The sequence below is a fragment of the Elaeis guineensis genome, chromosome 8 (assembly GCF_000442705.2).
Source record: "Elaeis guineensis isolate ETL-2024a chromosome 8, EG11, whole genome shotgun sequence".
NCBI classification, from domain to species: Eukaryota; Viridiplantae; Streptophyta; class Magnoliopsida; order Arecales; family Arecaceae; genus Elaeis; species Elaeis guineensis.
Window position 1 is genome coordinate 138,190,891 of NC_026000.2, and position 19,275 is coordinate 138,210,165.

Consider the following 19,275-nt stretch of genomic DNA (forward strand, 5'->3'; position numbering starts at 1 on the left):
AGGCCAACTTCTATGGTTTTGGTTACATCCTTCTGCCCAGCTCTATCTTCCTGTGTTTTCTGTATCACAGCAACAATATTTACTATGTTGTAGCCTACAACTTACTGTGTGGATTTTAGTTTTGTTTTTCAAGTGTTGTTAGACTGTTGTTAGAGGGTTGTAAGAGTGTGTTTTACTGTTCAACAGGCTTTGAACATATGTACAATTATCTTTTCAAGCAATATATGCCTTTTGTTTCACCCAAAAAAAAAAAAAACCTTCCTGTTGGCGAGATTCACCAAGCAGGCTGTAGATGGCTAATCACTGAAAACTTGACCTTCACCATCCCTGCCATAAGAAATGTCTGGGCGTGTTTCAAGGAGCTGACATTACAAACTATTGGACCCGAATTTTTGCTGCTGTTTGATCTGTGCATCTTGCTGTCTTGCTTTGGGCTACTAAAAGAGAAAGTAAAGGTGAGTAATAACTACTTAGGGGTGTTAATTGTTGACCTTTACTATATTCAGAACCAAATCCAAACCTAATTTTATATCAACACTTCATCTGTGAACCCAAAATCAATCGAATTCTATCAAATATTTATCGATCCAATTTAGACTCGATCTTAATTGAGATAAGTGGTCTTAAGTGTCAAGGTGGATGATGAAGAGACAAGAGATCTATCACATCAAAAGAAGAGGGAGTAATTTTCGTAGAATGAAAAGAGAAATATTTTTTTTCTAAAAAATTATAAATTTATTAAAAATAAATAAAGTAGTACAGTCATTCCAACCGTCCCATCAATCAGTCAAATTCTGATTTCAATTCCATTCTCAAAATTTTTTATTAAAATATATTTTTTATAAAATTAATTTTTAAAAATATGATATCTTAAAAAATTGTAATATATTTGATTAATCATAAAAAAATGGTGTATCCTAGAGTATCTAATATTTGATTAAACATCTATTTTATGAGAAAATATAAAATATCTATTATTTTTTTTATAAAAAAATTTTATTTCATTCTATTCATAATTTTAAAAATATTTTTTGAGAAAAAAAATTTATATCTCAGATAAAAATATGAAAATTTTATTTTTATGAGAATGCCATTTTTCAATTTTTCTCTTCTAAAAATTTCAACCAAACACAAAATTTCTCTAATTTCCCGTTGAAGAGAAATTCGTCGAATGGTTGGGGTGATCTCCGAAGCTGTCGTAGGCTGCGGGCCTGAAACAGAGGGAGAGATCTCTCCGTTCACGGCCCGGTCACCGGCCACCTCTCCGCCTTCTTCGTGTCGCCGCCCACCCACGGCCGCCCGCGGCTTTGTGTTTCTGTGGGTCCGCCGCCGCCTCCTTCCAGCAGCATCATCGGCCAACCACGGCCTCCTTCCCGGCACCTGCGGCTTCCGAGATCCTTCCAGCGGCCGTGGCTGCCTTTCTGGACCAGAGAACTTTCCGCTGATATGGCAAGAATGCTTACATGACGGTAAATTATTGGCAAGTGTACTTGCTGAGCTGGTACAAGGTTGTAGGATCTAATTGGACCACGGGTTACTCTTGTTGAGATAACTTACGCCGCAGGTCCAAATAATATCAACGCAACCACGCGGCCCCTTCAAATCTCGGACGTCCATGTTAGTCCTTTCAGATGCGCGATATCATCGAACGCCATAAGTTTCCAATCAGCGCCCCGTGTCCCAGGACCAATCAAACCCTGGAATAATCGAGAAAGAATCAGGCACTAGTTGTTTCGAGGAGCAGGGTAAGACTTCTAATCGGGGTCGCGAACTAAATAAAAGATCCAGAGCTAGGGCAACTGCCGCTCCATCGCCTCATTTCGAGCCCAATCTCGTTCTCCGATCCTCCATTTCCACGATTTAAAAGCGAGCCGGACAGAGGAGAAAAACCCTAGCCAAAGCCCATGCTCTGGGTTCCGTATCGCTGACTCGGTCCTCAAATCCTCGGAACCGTCGCAGATCTTCGGAGCTCTCATCTCCCAAGGTGAGCTCTCGTATTGCCGTTGGATTTGCTACTTTTTGGTGTTCCATTATTCTGTTTGAGGAACCATATCTTGCTTTTAGTGCAGTGACGGGCATCTACGGTTTCTCTTGGTTCCGATTTTTAACTTTCTTTAGCTGTTTTTGTTACTTGTTCTCTGTTTTCTAATCGAATGAATCGGTAATAGTCTTTTTTTTCTTTTCACTATCTATAGTTGATCTTTTGGAAAAAATACTGAAACAAATCGACATTTTGCTGCTATTTTTCTTTGGAGAAGAGAACGAGCGAGGATGACGGAGCCCTCCAAAGTCATCCACATTCGAAATGTTGGGCATGAAATATCTGAGGTGTTTTTTTATTTTTTTTTGAAATTTTTTGAATGTATTCTTGCAACTGAAGCACGTAATTTTCGGTCAATTTGACATGGTTATTCCCTGTTCTACAGAATGACCTTCTTCAGTTAGTGCAGCCATTTGGCCCTGTCAATAAGCTTGTGATGTTACGGGCTAAAAATCAGGTTCTTGCACTTTATTTTATGTCTTTCACTGTTTCGTTTTTAGTGATGATTTGTATGGATTACTTGTGAGTTAGCTGGTACCTTCCTGTTGTCTCAGGCTCTTATCCAGATGCATGATTTGCCTTCCGCTGTCAATGTTCTGCAGTACTACACAAATGTTCAACCAAGTGTCAGGTATTGTTTTGGACATTTTCCCCTTCTCTCTCTTCTGTTTTCATTGCCCGAAAGGGATGCTACGTTATGGGGCGCATGATAGGTTTTTCCCCCTTGTTTATTTATGTGCTTACAAGACTAATTAGCATGCATACGATGATGTCTCGTCCTAACTTATCTGTACCAAAGGTCCAGTTATGCTGCTGCTGTTCATTCGAGAAGCAGAACATGCAATGGGCTATTTCTTCTAAGAGATTTCCGATCAGAATGATATTAATCTAGAAATCAAGTGTGTTTAGAGGATATAACATGCATATTTTTATTTTTATATAATTTGATAGGCATATTAGAATGTGATAACTGGTACGTGTTTAGGCATTAAGGTGGAATGCTTAAAACATGATTGCCACTCTGAGGATTGAATTACGGGAATTGGGTAGTGGCATAGAACTTGGTGCTAAAACCCAATGGTATATTGTCATCACAGGAAACCACTGCAAAATTGGTTACCGGTGGTTTCCATGTGATTTAGTAAAAATTTAACCCCATTGCTGTTGGTCTGTGACCATCCATGAATATTTTTAGAAGTTTCTCACCCCATTATCTTATTTTCTGTAAAGTGAGAAAAATCCATCTGTCGACTAGATCTTGTGAGAACTTCTAGTAGGAGCTATACTATGTTCCAACATAAGCTAGTAAATTTGCAATCGAGCAACTCATGAACCACGTGTTTGTGAAAACAATTACATTTTTTTTTGACTTATAAAATTTAGTAATATTTTAAAATGCACCTTCGGTGTGTAGGTGATCAAGGGACCGCATAGCGTGTATGCATTATGCAGGCCATATATGTGGTTAGTATCTTACATGTTTAAAAATGAATAAAACATATCATATATAATATTAATAGCAATATTCTTAACAATACTGGCAATATTAATAACAACAATATCAAGCAATTAGTGCTTAGTACTTAGCGCTTGATTCTTAGTAGCAATAGTTATTAAACATGGTTAATATACATATGACTAGCTTGCTTGAAACCCACATCCTACCCAACCATTAGCTTGAACCTCCCTTTTTTTGCATGGACCAATATAAGAATTGCCACATATAGGGCATGTATATGGTCGCACAATGATAAGTAGTTTGCATATGTGGCCATGTAAAGCCAATCTCACTGCATATATATCCACAAAGTGCTAGGCAAACCATCTTTTCAGCCCATATATTGCCTGCTCACATATTGTAGCAGCACATAGGATATGCGATGCGGTCATTGGACTATGCATGCATATGCAGTCTTATGAACCACATTTTTAAGTGGTGAAATTTAGATTGTTATATCAGTCATCGGCCTAAAGAAAGTCAATATGGCAGTGTCCAGTAGAGTTATATGCTTAAGAATGACATAAAGCTTCTTCCCAAAGTCAGTGAGAAAGTTGGAATATTATTTAAATTGGTGCTGCCTTGCATTCTAATGGTGGATTCCCAGTTCTTGCTTCATCACAGATATTATTGATGAGATATCAGATAACAAAGCTGCTAGGCCTTTGTTATAATTACCCGAAAAATCTCATAAAAGGATTGTTCTGTGAAAAAAATGTCACAAACAGAAGTAAATCTATGAATTACCTCTTTACAAAGTTCTGCTGGATGAGCCTGTCCTCATTTGCCATAAAAAAAAATATATCTCAAAGGTTTTTATCTGGATGGCAGTTAATACCACATATAATGTACACTTTATCAACATTGTTTTAGGAAATTAGGAAGGCTATCATGTACCAAGACTTTCTTTTGACCCAAAATCGAACTAAGAACTTCAGGTGCCGGTCCAGACGCCTAATAAAGCAGAAGGGAAGTTTTGCACGGCATCTTGTTCACATTACACATTTGGATACTCATTCAATCACTAAATTTTCAATGAATAAAAGATTTTCTGGTAGTGTTCTTATTTGTAGGTGGGTTGTCTTTCAAGGTTCTCACTGTGGCTTTTGAGATTTTCAATCCAACATTTTCTTTTCTTAGATAATATAAACTACCCTTTTATTGGTACTTAAAATGTTTTATTCTTGTCAACAGATTATGCTTCAACTTGATTTGCTATCGATGAATCATAACCATAATTTTAACCTTCAGTCATTGCCCCAACTATTTGGAGGTGGCTCTATGAATTCTCATTTTCCAAACACTCCTGTTCTAGACTGCCTCTGATATTATTTCAAACTCTTCCATGTTCTTTTCACAATTTCCATTCATGTAATCCTTGGTTTTTCCTCTTCATTGCACATGTTCGCATCCTTTGGGTTTACTTAACCTCTCATATGCTAAAAACCCTGCCTATTCAATATTATTTTTTATGTTTAAAATTTTATCAGGACCTGACCTGGGTTACAATGTTGCAATTTCAGGGGAAGGAATGTTTACATCCAATTTTCTTCGCATCAGGAACTGACAACAGCAGACCAGAACTCTCAAGGACGGAAGGGTGATCAGGTTAGTGATTGAATAAGTGAAGTAATTTTAGTTGCATGTACAGATACGATTTTTTGAATCCATATCAAGAAGGTTAAATTTAAAAAATAGACCACCTATTTGTTATCTTGATGTTTATTTACTGTGAGATGGTTTGGATATTTTGTTTGAGGTAACTGGTGACCTGTTATGTAAAACTGATTTAGACTATAACCTGACAATGATTATGCTCCTTCCATTCCTATTCCTATATCTCCATTTTGGTATCCATTTGTACATCAATGAGCAACTATGAATTCATGACTTTGATGCAGCGAAAAAGATGCTTGCTCACTTTTTTCTCCCCACCTTCTTTTGATTAAAATGTAGCACGAATTCAATCATTTTCAGCAGAATTGTCCCATTCTTAGCTATGATAATGAATTTACGTAATTGGATTATGTTGCTACTTTAGAAAAAAATCCACTCCTTTTAGTACATTTAACCAGTTTTCTTATTTTGCATACTGAAAGTACATTGTATACAGTTGACTAGGTAGTGTAGTATGTAGACTAGCATTCTGATTTTGAATTGTAATTCATCGTTGCCAAAAGTAACTTTGGTGCTTCCCAACCAACACATAAGTGTTTGTGTTGAAAAATGTTGTCAAACATAACTGAATCATATTTTGTTAATCAACTCAATCCCATATATATTGGAAGAGGCTTGCTAGTCAAGGGTAAAAGTGAGGAGATTTTTTATTTTTTTTATTTCCTCTGATAATGTAAGTACATATGCCTAGGCGGTTGTCTTCCTTCAAGGAAACTAACTTTCTTAAATGTGTGTTCTATGTCAAATGATTCAACCATGCCTATCCAGTCCTCTACCTGTAGCAGGATAAAGCTGGTGTTCATGATAAGCAATTCATGCTAGCTGCATTTGGCATTGAGAAATTATTTGGTTTTTAAAGACTCAGAAAATGTGTAGTTTTAATTATGTAATTGTGGGTTTGACCATATTTGCCATTTGGGAAGGTATCTTATTAAATCAGCAAGTAGTCATGAAACTTTGTATGATCTTAGGTGTTTGTTGTTCTATTAGGCGTTTTGACTATAGCACATTACAATTTGTGGTATGAGAGACTGCTAATAGTGAATACTATTTGGTGATCTGCTACTGTTTGTATGTATTTTAGAAAGTTGAGATAATGTAGCTAGCAGAAAACCTGGGTTTGGAAACTGTGGATAATGTACTTCAGGTTGAATTATAATGTATTATTATGGATAGCATCACCAGGATACTTGTACTAACCATGAAAGTACTTACAGTACACCCATATAACGAATGTATATATCTATGTATTTATGCATGTGTGCATGTATCTGTGCATTTGTGTATGTGTATGTGTATATGTATGCATTTGTGCTTGGCCAACTGTGTGAGACATGAGTGGGCATTCCATGTGTTTTCATACATGTGGTAGTGATAATAATGATATAATCAAGTTACAGGGTAATTGCATGTGTGGGAGAAGAGACATCTTAGCAAATTTTACTTAAAGGACTTTTTAACAATTTATCTGTCTTTCTATATTCTTCTTACTTTCCTGACCTATCTATTCACCTCCATACATACTTCTATATAGCTGAAAATTTTAAGTAATTTACTCTCTCTACAGTTTCTTGTTTTTTCGACTATATATTCTTCTCTATTTATTCCTCTCTATCTCTTTCTCTCTCTGTCTCTATGTTGGTCTGCTATGGGGCACTCAGGATTCACAACCCAACCGAATCCTCTTAGTTACAATTCATCACATGCTCTATCCTATAACAGTGGAAGTTCTGCATCAAGTGTTTTCTCCTCATGGATTTGTGGAGAAGATCGTCACGTTTCAGAAGTCAGCTGGTCAGCTTCTTCAAGTCTTCTCACTCTTCTCTTTTAAGTCTTTCTGGATTTTATAACTGGTTGGGTGGAGTTCTACGTTGCATTTGGTTGTATATTTATTTAAAATATTTTTTTCTCCATTTGATTGCTCTTATTTTTATATTTCATGATACCTACTTTCTTTCTGTAATGAAGACCATTCAGTAGATATTTAAAATGTTCCTTTGCCTACTTGTGTAGGTTTTCAAGCCCTTATCCAGTATCAATCACGCCAGAGTGCTGTGCAAGCAAGAAGTACACTGCAAGTATGAAATTTATATTCTGTTTAGTTTTCATGGTTGTCTGAACTTGGAGCCTTTGGATCAGGAAGTTGATATTAATGATGATACGGTTACTTATTTAGGGACGCAATATATATGATGGTTGCTGTCAGCTAGATATACAGTTTTCCAAGTATGTTCCTTCTAGACTGGCAATTAAATTGTTATTTCTTTCTTCCTCGTGTTGTAGATTTCTTACTGTTTTCTTTTCCTGTTCAAAATCCAGTCTCAATGAGTTGCAAGTTAATTACAACAACGAGCGGTCTAGGTATGTTCATAACATAATGCCATTTGATGTATCTGATATTAAGAAAAAATGCTGTATCTTTACTATATGATTTCCAGTTGCCCAGTTTGGGACTGATTATTTGGAGTAGTCTATTGTTAATGGTCAATCACATTAAAGTTGGCCATATCTTTTTTGTGAACGAGAAAAAATACCAAAAATTATGAGAAGATGCAAGCAAATCCTTTCTGAAATTGATAAAGGGTAAGAAAAAACTAAAATTATTTTGAAGATATAAGAGGAACACTTTTTTTGTGGATAAAAATAGAGGGTCTCGTTTAGTGAAAGCATGTGTTACCTATGACTCATGTATCCACAGGGTATTAAAGGCTTTGCAGTATGCTATTGCCAAAATTACCTTAGCTATTCCTTATCCAAATTCTGAATTATGTGGCACTGAGTATTCGGGCTTGCATGCTCCTTCAGTGTTCCATTATCAAATTTAGTGCTAGTGAGATTTGGCCTAGATTTAAGACCTTTCATTGCCAAAAAAGGGGACAGGAGCTTGAGTTGAGCAAGTATAATATACTAAATAGACTTGGTGGTCCATGTTCTTGTCCTCTACAAAGTGAATGATGTTTTCATGTTAATTTTGACTCCTTTTTCTGCAAAGATATCAATCATGTGGTTTCTTTCCAATGTAATTATACAACACAAAAGATGAACCTTGTGGGGGAATCGTTCAGTTTGAGCAACAACCAATAATCTTATTCACTTGATATGGGGTAAATTTAAACAATTAGGCTTGCTATATGAATAATTTGATACCGTTTTGTGGTCTGCTTTCAATGATAATTCTTCCTTGCCTTATCTTTGTATGACATAAGGGTCTGGTTTGAAACCAGAATGCATATTGATGTGGATTTGAACTCAAGCTTCATGTGATGTAGTTTAATGCAATTGTGGAGAATTTCTGACCAATTGCATTTTCTTACTACCTTAATAGTAAAAGTTCTTTAGAATCAAGAATGGGAAATAATCCACTGGCATTTCATGTTAACATAACCTCTTCTACAATAGAAAACATGCAAATTACCTTACTCTTTCAACTCATTGTGTTTCTTTAATAAGTTCCGTACACCACCTCTCCAGCAGAAGTAAACCAACAATCAGTAACTAAGGCCTAATAATATAACTGCAACATTAAAACATAAGCTAATTAACTCCTTGTGGTCAAACTTAAACCTATTTCCTGTCCTTTCAAACACTAAAGCTCAACAATTCCTCAAACTTTTTAGACCTTGCCATATACTTCCATATCAATTTGATGGTTGGGTGCCTCCATCTTGCTCATTTCTTCATCCACCTACTGCCTATCAATTGCTCCTGCATTCATTTCCTGCTTTATATTCTGCAACTGCAAGCCTTTTCATTCCAAATCCTCTGCACTAGGCCCTTTGAACCTGGGCATTCCCACTTCTACAATCCAGGAATCTCCACACACACACACAGCCCCAACACCCCCCCCCCCCCGACCCCCCAAAAAAAAGAAAAAAAAAAAGGAAATGTATTAGAATGTTTCTTAGAAAAAAGCCATGCTTAGATCTAGTTGTGGCAAATAATTTTAAGGTGGATTAGCATGAAACTATCCTAATAGAAAAGAAAGTTCTGTAATTTTGTATGTACTTGGAACCCTGATCAATATGGAAACTAAAGTTCTCATCAAGTTAAGATTGCAAATTAGCCATATCAAAGGCAAATATGAATTAAATAGGATCTTATTCCAAATCCAATGAGATCACCGACATGTCGTATTTCTCTTGTAGCATTTTTATTTTTTCCATCTTTCACTGGTCATCTTTCCTCTGTCGTGTAGATGCTTCACTTCTCCATTTTCATTCTGATAGAGGTCAGATTATGCATGCCATGCTTGTTTCATATATTATTAATATTGCAGGATAACTAGTTGCATCCATTTTTTTTTTCAGAACAATAATTTTTTTTTTGTTTTTGCTTTTGCTTTCAGGAGTAGGTTTTTCAGTATTTGATATGACAATGGTAAAGAATAACCAATCCATATGTACTTTTACTGATATTGCCAAGAGATGAGTATAAAGGACAAATGGGTCAAAATTGTAGCATAAATTAGTTAAACGCTAGGAATTATATATTGGAATGGTCCCAAGTCTATAGGACTTGAACAGATTATCAATAAATTTAAAATATTCACTTTCAAAAAAATATTCTTATTAATTATAGAATTGAAATATTTTTATTAATTATAAATCTAACATGTTAAATGTGGCTCAAGTGCTAGACATTTCAATTTTGAGAAACCTCTATCATGTTAAAAAGAATGCAAACTTTTTTAAATTTCAATTGTTACCATTATTTTGTTGTTATAAGCCATTATTTTATCATGAAATTATCACAAACACATAAACAGTCTAATATTAAGTTAATTTTAAAAAATATTTTTATAATAATTGATCATATAAAATTTTGACAGCTTATTATGATTTTAGGTCATTGTCATTATGGAGCTGTAGCATCGTTCTTTTGATCACATTGTCTCATTGTCTTTCCCTTTTTTGTAGTTGCCCATTTATCCCTCCCTCTCCTCTCCCCACCTTTCCCAAGCTAATTGTCATGGCTCTGCCCTGGTACAAAATCAAGTTGGTGATTATCATGTAAGGAAAACAGCAGTATCCTTAATTAACAAAATGATCTCAGTCCACCTGGCCATATTTAACCTTCTTCAATCAAGTTATAGCTATGCAACTTATGTCTGTGTATGAGCTGGAGGCTTAAATGCATCATGATCTCATGACCATCTATTTCAAAAAACAGGCTTCCAATTAAATTAAGGTAGGTGAAAACTAATGTTGACTGATCATCAATAAATGTTTTCCAAAGCAAGAGGGCATCATTACATGTTTAAGGTTTTGTATGAAGTTGAGCCACCTGCAAATTCTTGGTTCAGCCAACTGAGACTGTCCCTTTCTTCTGGTAAACTTTTTTTTACAGAAAAATTCCATCACCAGGATTTCTTTGAGTTTGTCAGATTTTAGTATTTGAATGATTACTTTAATAACTATATTATTCAAGGAACAGCAATTGTTGTGTTTTGGTCTTTCTTTTTATTCATGTATGTTTCTCCCTTTTCCCCCCTTTCATCTTAGTACAGATTTTGCTATTTTGCTGAATGTGGACATTATCTTTGTTCAGAGATTTCACAAATCCATCTTTACCTACTGAACAGAGAGGTAGATCATCGCAAGTAAGTTGGATTTTCATTGGCTTTGCTTAGTTTTTTTTCCCCAGCTACCTTTAGCATCTTGCTGTAGTAGTCAAATGCCAAATGCGTACCTTTTTCGAAGCTTAAAATTTTCCTTTAATACTTTGTATCATTTATTGTCTCATTTCTTTGTTTTGTTTGAGACAGACTGGGTATGGTGATGCAGGAGGTCTGTACACACTTCAACCTGGAGCCAGAGGTGCCTATTCTAAGCTCCTCTCTTACTTAAGTCTTTACTCATCATCCATTTGCTGATATTTCTTTTTTGCTTTTGGGATTCTTTTTATTTCAGTTACATTTGCACAGGTGAGTATTGCTGAGCCAAAACTGAGTCATTAACAGGTCATGTTTATTTGTGACGCCATTTTCTTAATTTCGCATATTGTTAATTTGAGTAACATGTGATTTCATTTATATTTTCCCAATGCCTCCAAAAGAACTTCTCACAGTCATATTTGCATGCCATGTTATCATTGTATTTATTAGATGAGCAATGCTGCGGCAATTGCAGCTGCATTTGGTGGTGGTTTGCCTCCTGGAATAAGTGGTACTAATGACAGGTGCACAATCTTGGTCACTAATTTGAATCCTGATGTAAGTCTAGCTCTACCCTTTCTATGATTTTCTCCTTGCTCTAGCACTGCTCATGTAGGGCTTCTTAATCCTTTAATTTGTATTATGACTGCAGAAAATTGACGAGGATAAGCTTTTTAATCTGTTTTCAATATATGGCAACATTGTAAGAATCAAGCTACTACGCAATAAACCAGATCATGCACTCGTTCAGATGGGGGATGGGTTTCAGGCTGAATTGGCTGTACATTTCTTGAAGGTTTGCTTGTTCTTGCCCTTTATTATACTTTAACTTTGTTAGCTTTAATTGTGAAATCATCATTCCAAGATATGGATTGTTTGAAAATAAATTAGTTGCAAGAATGTTAATTTTTCTTCAGTTGTATTCAGCAAGTCATAATTGGAAAATATTCACTTGGTCCTGATTATTGATTATGTCTTGACATCATTGGTGAACTTGTATGGAAGTTGAATCCTTTTAGGAATTAAAGGTGAACCATGACAGAAGTCAGCCATAGGTGGATGGGATTCTTGGCAATGGTTATTTTTGTTTCTCTATAGCATGATTGCTTGGATAACTTAGTATCATGTGACATGACAATCTGGATTTATTTGCCTACTGTTTACAGTGCTTTGAAAAAGCTTGTTAATTAATCCAGAAAAAAATAGCCTTTTCAATTTCAGATGTAACTGTGCAATGTCATGCTATGACCTGAATGTCCTTTATTCATCAGTTTTCAACTTTTCTACCTGTGCCGTCAGCCGTCAACTAAAAATATTTTCGTGATGAGTTCCATCTCTCTCTTGTCAGCAACTTCAACCTTAGTTTAATTTTCATATTGTAGCAGCTACTTTATATTGCAAACCCTGCTGAAATAGATAAATTCAAGCTGCTACATTTTTTATCCCTTGTGCATACCATGAATCACTGGAAGATTTTTTATGTAGGCAATGCAATAGAACAAAATGATCTCCCAACAAATTTTTGGAATCTATGCAATGCTGTCGGTATACAAGGTTAATTGCTTATTCTCTGTGCTGGTAGATATCCTGGAACTGAGCAGTCTGTGCTTACCGGTCCCATTATTGGTGCCTGCTTTGCTTATTGATTGGACAATCAGTGCAAGTGGTTTGTGTAAGAAATGCCAGAGAATGGAATGAATACTTTTCCCTTCATATTCATCATAATTTTGAAAACTGGAACACTGATGCTTAGAGCTTACTTGCTTGTTTCCAGCTTGATCTGGTCTACATTCCATTACTTTGAATGTGGAGTACCTCATATTGTCCTGTTTGATTTCATTTTTCTTCCCCTTTTATGTCAGGGTGCAATGTTGTTTGGGAAGAGAATCGAGGTGAACTTCTCAAAGTATCCAAACATCACGCCAGCCCCTGACACCCATGAATATGCTGGTTCCAGCCTTAACCGCTTTAACAATAATGCAGTTAAAAATTACCGATATTGTTGTGCTCCAACCAAAATGATCCATGTGTCAGCTCTCCCTCAGGACATTACAGAGGATGAAATTGTGACTCACCTGGAGGAGCATGGCACAATTGTAAACAGCAAGCTTTTTGAGGTCAATGGGAAGAAGCAGGCCCTGGTTCTGTTTGAGAATGAGGAACAGGCTGCTGAGGCTCTGGTATGCAAGCATGCAAGCACCATTGACCGATCGGTCATTCGTATTTCCTTCTCCCAGCTTCAGAATATTTAGATCGACCCTTGGAGATGGATGGGAGATGATGGTGGGTGTGCTCCCTCTTTTTCTTGTACTTGGTACTGGCAAACATTTGTCTTCATGGGAAATCGACTCTAGCACATTTTGGATTTGTACTTTGTGTAGGTTTCTATGATAATACGGAATGACCATAGCGTCTCTGGACATGTATTTCTTGGTTCTTGGCATCTTTGGCAGCAGGGATGGTAATTGGCTCCCGTCATCTAAGATTTCCTTTTCATAGTTATTTTGCAGTGGTGGAGTTTATATAAATATATGGTAGTGTCATGTGTCCTTTGTCATGGCTTATTCGTCCACCACGTAGCCATTCAAGTTCTTACATTTTATTTTTTTGTCTTGTATAAAGGTTGTTTGTGAAGTAATCATGAAAACAAGTTGGTCAGTATAAGCGTGGATTAATGAAGAGATGTTGGTTTTTTGAGTACACATGTGGCAGAAAGCTGTGGAATGAGTGATGGAAACTGGCTTGCTGCTGCAGCTTGCATGGTATTGGAGGGATGGAGATGTCAAAATGTGATGTGCTAATAGAAATCAAAACAAGCAAGGGGACTTTATAATCTAATATATATACATAAAAATGGAGGTATCTCAACGAAGGAGCCTTCGTTTGCTGCATGGGTGTTGGGAGAGAGAGAGGAGGGAGTCATGTGGCAAAAAAAAAAAAAAAAAAAATTTAGTCAAACGCATCGGGCAGAGACGAGCGTGAGAGAGAGGGAGCGGTAATGAGGGAATCAAACGTCGTGAAAGAGAGAGAGAGTGTGTGTGATGATGGGAGAATCAAACGCAATTTCGAGCTTGCATATCATCAAGAGATGGAGAGAGAAAAGGGTCACTTATCTTCCCCCTATTGCGATTGCTCCTCCGGTGCCATTCACGTTTCGATTGATGGCTTTGAAGAGAAGTTTTTTCCGCGGTCATCGTCTGAGGGCCTTTGGAGAAATCGGGTGGTATACTCGACGGCTGCATAAGCAGTGCCGGCCATGGAGTTGAAGGGGGTGTCAGTGACAGAGGAGCGATCGAGCTTTTCAATGAGTTCGAGGAAGAGGACAATGCTGCTGGCGAGGGAGCGGTGCGAGAGGTTGGAGGAGAGGCAAGAGAGGAGGGTTTTTTTTTTTGAAAATAGAGTGAAGCTTACCGACCAGCAAAGAGCGAGAAAAGGATTATAAGGAGTTCTGTCACCATAGAAAAAACTAAGCTGGCTATTTTTTCTCTAAATCTTTCCAAAATGCTCTCTCTCTCCTCCCCTCCAATGCTACCATTCTCTTCTCGAAATACCTTCTGTGTAAGAGAGAGAAGCATTTCGAACCGTTCGCTTCGCAGCCCAAGACAAAGCCACAAGTCAGGAGTTTAGAGGACAGACGTACGGATTAGTTGGCTGGCCTGGGGACTGGGCAAAGAGAGGAGTATCTGAGAACCAGACTTAAAGTGGATTTCAAAATAATTTAATTATTGATGTATGAAAAATGGGCACGTGTCAACTAATCGTGGGGATATCTTCACAATTAGAGGTGCATGGGAAAAATTGTACCTTTACAAATTGAAAGGTTTGCTATAAATCTTTTTTTGGCTTATTAATTGAAATTGTCCCCATAGGTCTACTGCTACAGTCATGCATATAATATGGCTACTGCCTACCTCCTATTACTACTTAACCATCCATTTTTAAACGCATATAAAACGGACACAAACTACTGACCTCAGATATGTATAGATCATCATTGTCTTTTAGTTATTCTGGATGAAATTCTGAGCTATTGGGACTAAAAAGTTATTAACAATTCAACTATCAAAAAATGTCTCTACCTTTTCTCTAGAGTAAGTCTTTAATGATGACAGAAAATTTAATAAAATAAAAAATTATATAACAATAAAATATATATTATTTTTATTGATATGACTATGAAGAAAAGAGATGTACGTGGGATGCAAATAGGTGGTCATGCTCTGCTTAATGATGAGGATTTCAGAACAATTGATACTGAAAATATTGATTGAAAAAATGAATTTTTTGTTAGTAAAAAAAAAAAATGATTATATTATTTCTTATTGTTATATTATTTAAATATTTTCAATTTATATTTTAATTCTAAATATTTAATATCATCTATGATGCCTTTTATATTACGTTTAATTTTTAATTTATAAAAATATTATTTAAAAAAATAAATATATACCATATATTGTACGGAATTCTAAGCTAGTGGTAACTTAAAAGGCAAGATTGCGAAATACATAATAATTCATACTGTTACAGCTTGATGTCCGGCTTGCTAGCTTCTCTCCCGGGCTCTTGGAATCTTTGGCGCAGGGATCGCTTCACGTTTTAAATGGGGTAGCAGAAATGCATCTGCTGTGCGAAGAATGTGGTGATATATGCTCGGAGGAATTCTTTTGTGCACTACACCGCCCGTTATGTTTTGGGGCTTCTTTCATCATGGAAAGTGCGGGTAGGAAAAGCAGTCAAATGGAAAGAATAAAAAGATTCTGTACAGCTTAGAACTGGATCGGAGAAATCCAGTTTCAAATCATGTATCATCCATGCTTGGCTTGATGATGCATAGGGGTGGTAATGGATCGAGTATGGGTTGGATCGGTCGATATGTGTCCAGTTCGTCAATAAAAAATTCATATTCATATTCGTTCTGTACCTATCTCGAGTCAGATCGAACTCTAAAAATGAGTCGGATTGGATCGAATATACCTGAAATCTCTATATAGTTTTAAAAAAAAATTGTATAATGAAATAGGATCTCATAAATTAAAAATTTTATAGCTAAAGAAGGACCTTTCCGATCAAAAATCCCCAACCTTACAAAATATCATACTTCGACCAAGGTTAAGCTCTCAAAACCTCAAGGAACCAACTCACACTGCCACAACTCAAATAGAATCCCATATACTTTAGGAAAAAAACTCAAACGAAATCTCGAAAACCCCTCTAATCTCTCTCAAATGCTCTCCTTTCTCCTAGATCTCTGAAAAAGATAATGAAAAGAAAAGAAAAAAAAATAATATACGTAGGAAAAGAACTTACCTCTCAATTTTTTCCGTTTTATGTTTATTTATTTTTATTTTTTTTTATTTTCTCCTAATTTTTTCTCTATTTTTTTCATTCTCAAAAATCCCAATTGGGTGGGAGACTTGGAGTGGCCGAATATGGAAGCCTAGGGGAGGAGGAGTGGTTGAATACGGGAAGCTTGGACGGCTAGGATTTTTTGTTGGATATTTGGATGTGTGTGTGTATATATATATATATATATCGGGTTGAATTTGGGATGGGGCATATTATTATCCATATTCGATCCGTACTTGCTTTGAATTTTTTTTTTCTAAAACCCACGCGTGCCTCGGATTTTAATCAAATTGAATAAAATCTGTCCCATTTGGATCCGATAAAATCGGACATCCGATGGATCGGACCAAATTATCATCCCACTGATACGGTAGGAACTGCAGGTAGAATGGTACAACTCATGTTATATATGATCTGCAGCCAAATGCCCATTGCAAGCAGGGGAATAGATAGGGTACTGAAAAGGATAATGTCTTCAATAGTATGTGTGCTGGGTGCTGAAATGGTAAAGCAAAGTTAACAATCAAATAGTTAATCAAATTTAATAAAATTATAATCCAACTGGAAGTTTAATTTGATCTAGTTCTACCTTTCTTAACAAGGCACAGACGAATAATGAGAGGCCTCATTTTCTAAGAGAATGCCGTAAGAGAGGCAATTTAAGAGATAAAGGAATTCGAATTATTAAAATTAAGAAGTATGGTTCTAAACGTGCAAGCAAGAAGGGATTTCAAAGATGGCATGATAGTCGCATAGTATAATGATACGCAAAACATTTGTTTATTCCTTGACATGGAATTGGTATTTGAGGATGCCTTTAATCTTTTCCTAGAAAGCAGACGAAAAATTATATTATCTGTCCATCAAATGACGGCTATCCTCCTTTGAGAAACAGTGCGAGTTCCCAGTGAGAATGCGTTCGTAGGAAAACAACATGTTACGGCCCTCCCAAATAAAATAAAAATAAACCAAGGTCCCACCCCTCTCATAGAACAGCATATCAAAATATAAGAATCCCATCTCAACTTAAAATGTATGAAAAGGAAGGAAATAACTGTGGGTTTTAAAGATTATAATGCAAACAATGATGGATTTACATGAAATTTATCTTATGAGAAAGAAATTTCAATGACCGTAAGTTTGAAGGATATTATGCAGCCTTAACGAACGGCATTGCCTTTTTTTTTTTTTTCTCCCTAAAAAACGTTTCCCACTTTCGTTTCTGTCCATCTGTAGTCCTTATCCTTTTTGCACTCCTTCAGGCTCGTTTAAACCACCCCAAATTCCCATAAATCAAGTTTGTGGTGCCGATGTTGGGAACCAAGCTATATTTTCTTGATTATTGACCGACCACACTTTTTATCATTAAAGCCACTACAAATGGCCTGGCCTGCCATCCAAGAAAGCCCTTCCATTTGCTTGCACTGACTCTGGGTCAATGGGAGGAACCGGTTGATATGCGACGGAAAGACTATTTTACCTATATATATATATATAATATATATATATATATATATATATATTATATATAATATATATATATATATATATATATATATCATTAAAGTCACTATAAATGGCCTGGCCTGCCATCCAAGAAAGCCCTTCCATTTGCTTGCACTGACTCAGGGTCAATGGGAGGAACCGGTTGATATGCGACGGAAAGACTATTTTATCTATATATATATATATATATATATATATATATATATATATATAGTTTGATTAAAATAATATCGATTGAATTTGAATTCAGATTTGATCAGATCAAAATTCTATAATAAAAATATTAAATCAATAATCTAAATTATTGAATGTGATCTACTATCTCAAAACTGCTTGCATATAAAAAATTATATAATTTGAAGATCTCTAACCAATGCATCAAGTAGTCAAAAATTAGACAGTCTAAATAAAATGAATTAGATATATTTTTTTAATTACTTGATGCATAGACTAAAGATTTTCAAATCATATAATTTTTGATGTACAAACAGTTTTGAGATAGTAGATTATATCTAACGATTTGAATTATCGATATAGGATTTTCATTGTCCAGTTTTAATTTAATCGGATTTGAGCCAGATCTGATCGATCTTATCCAAGTCTATCCCTATACACATATATATATGTATGTATGTATATATTATATGTTTAAATATTTTATAAAATAATATAATTTTGAAAGAAAAAAATTTAATTTTTCAAAATTATACGGACAACTCGATATGGTTCATGGGACTGGAGAGGTTTTTTTTTTTTTCAATATGAACGAAAGACCAGAATAATTTGATTTGGTAGGATGCATAGAAGTCAAGCAAAGTTGCGCTGGCTCAACCTCCCTTTCCTCTCTCCCTTGCTATTGGTAAAGACCCCACTACCACTACAGCCTCTTTGATACTCTCTAGCCCGTCCGTCGCACCAATCTTCCGCTCTTTGATGGATGTTCCAGGAACGACCTGAGTCATTGTAGGCGAGACTGGAAGGTTGCTCTCCTCGTGCTCATGCTTGTCCATGGCCCGGTAGGAGGGTGGAAAGCTCTTGCCACTAGTTGCAGACAGCTGCCGGAGATCTCAGCTTTCTCGGTTGGAATTAGCGGAGGCAGAGAAGTCTTCGGAGCTTAGAAAGACGAGGGCTTTGGTTAGGAAAGATACCACGGGTGAAAGCAGTATGGATATTATCTATTTGGATTTGATTTCGTATCTGAATCAATCTAGATATGAATAAAAATTTGAAGATCCGACTAGTATCTGTATCCATATTCATATTCGTTAAAGAAAAATAGATATAAATATGGATAAACAATTATCCGATTCATATCTGAATATCCAAATCTACATGTAATCTTATATTATTTTATATAATATTTATTAATTTTTTAAAAAATATACAATCATATAAATATATTATTAACTTGTTTTATCATCTATTTAGTAATATTTTTAATTTTGTAGTCATAAAGTTTAATTATATAAGTTATATTCATAATTATATTCATGCTTTCAGTATTCGAATTATATCCATATCTATTTAAAATAAATATGGATATGAATTTTT

At 35.7% G+C, this 19,275-nt stretch overlaps 1 protein-coding gene across 3 annotated transcripts; it reads left to right on the forward strand.

The window, feature by feature from the left end:
• Positions 1 to 1,742: 1,742 nt before the first annotated feature.
• On the forward strand, positions 1,743 to 13,365 carry LOC105049454 (polypyrimidine tract-binding protein homolog 3). 3 transcript variants are annotated; one of them, XM_010929099.4, is made up of 15 exons: positions 1,743 to 1,984; positions 2,259 to 2,328; positions 2,427 to 2,498; positions 2,596 to 2,672; positions 5,063 to 5,147; positions 6,878 to 7,010; positions 7,230 to 7,294; positions 7,393 to 7,442; positions 7,536 to 7,577; positions 10,764 to 10,815; positions 10,981 to 11,032; positions 11,126 to 11,139; positions 11,320 to 11,427; positions 11,522 to 11,665; positions 12,732 to 13,365. In XM_010929099.4, the coding sequence occupies exons 2-15, from the start codon at positions 2,272 to 2,274 to the stop codon at positions 13,119 to 13,121; spliced, it is 1,341 nt and encodes a 446-aa protein (XP_010927401.1). In that variant the 5' UTR covers positions 1,743 to 1,984; positions 2,259 to 2,271; the 3' UTR covers positions 13,122 to 13,365. The 3 variants fall into 3 exon arrangements, with proteins under 3 accessions (XP_010927401.1, XP_010927400.1, XP_073117711.1); XM_010929098.4 differs by having other exon boundaries at positions 1,752 to 1,984; positions 2,196 to 2,328; XM_073261610.1 differs by having other exon boundaries at positions 1,752 to 1,984; positions 2,256 to 2,328.
• The last annotated feature ends 5,910 nt before the right edge of the window (positions 13,366 to 19,275 follow it).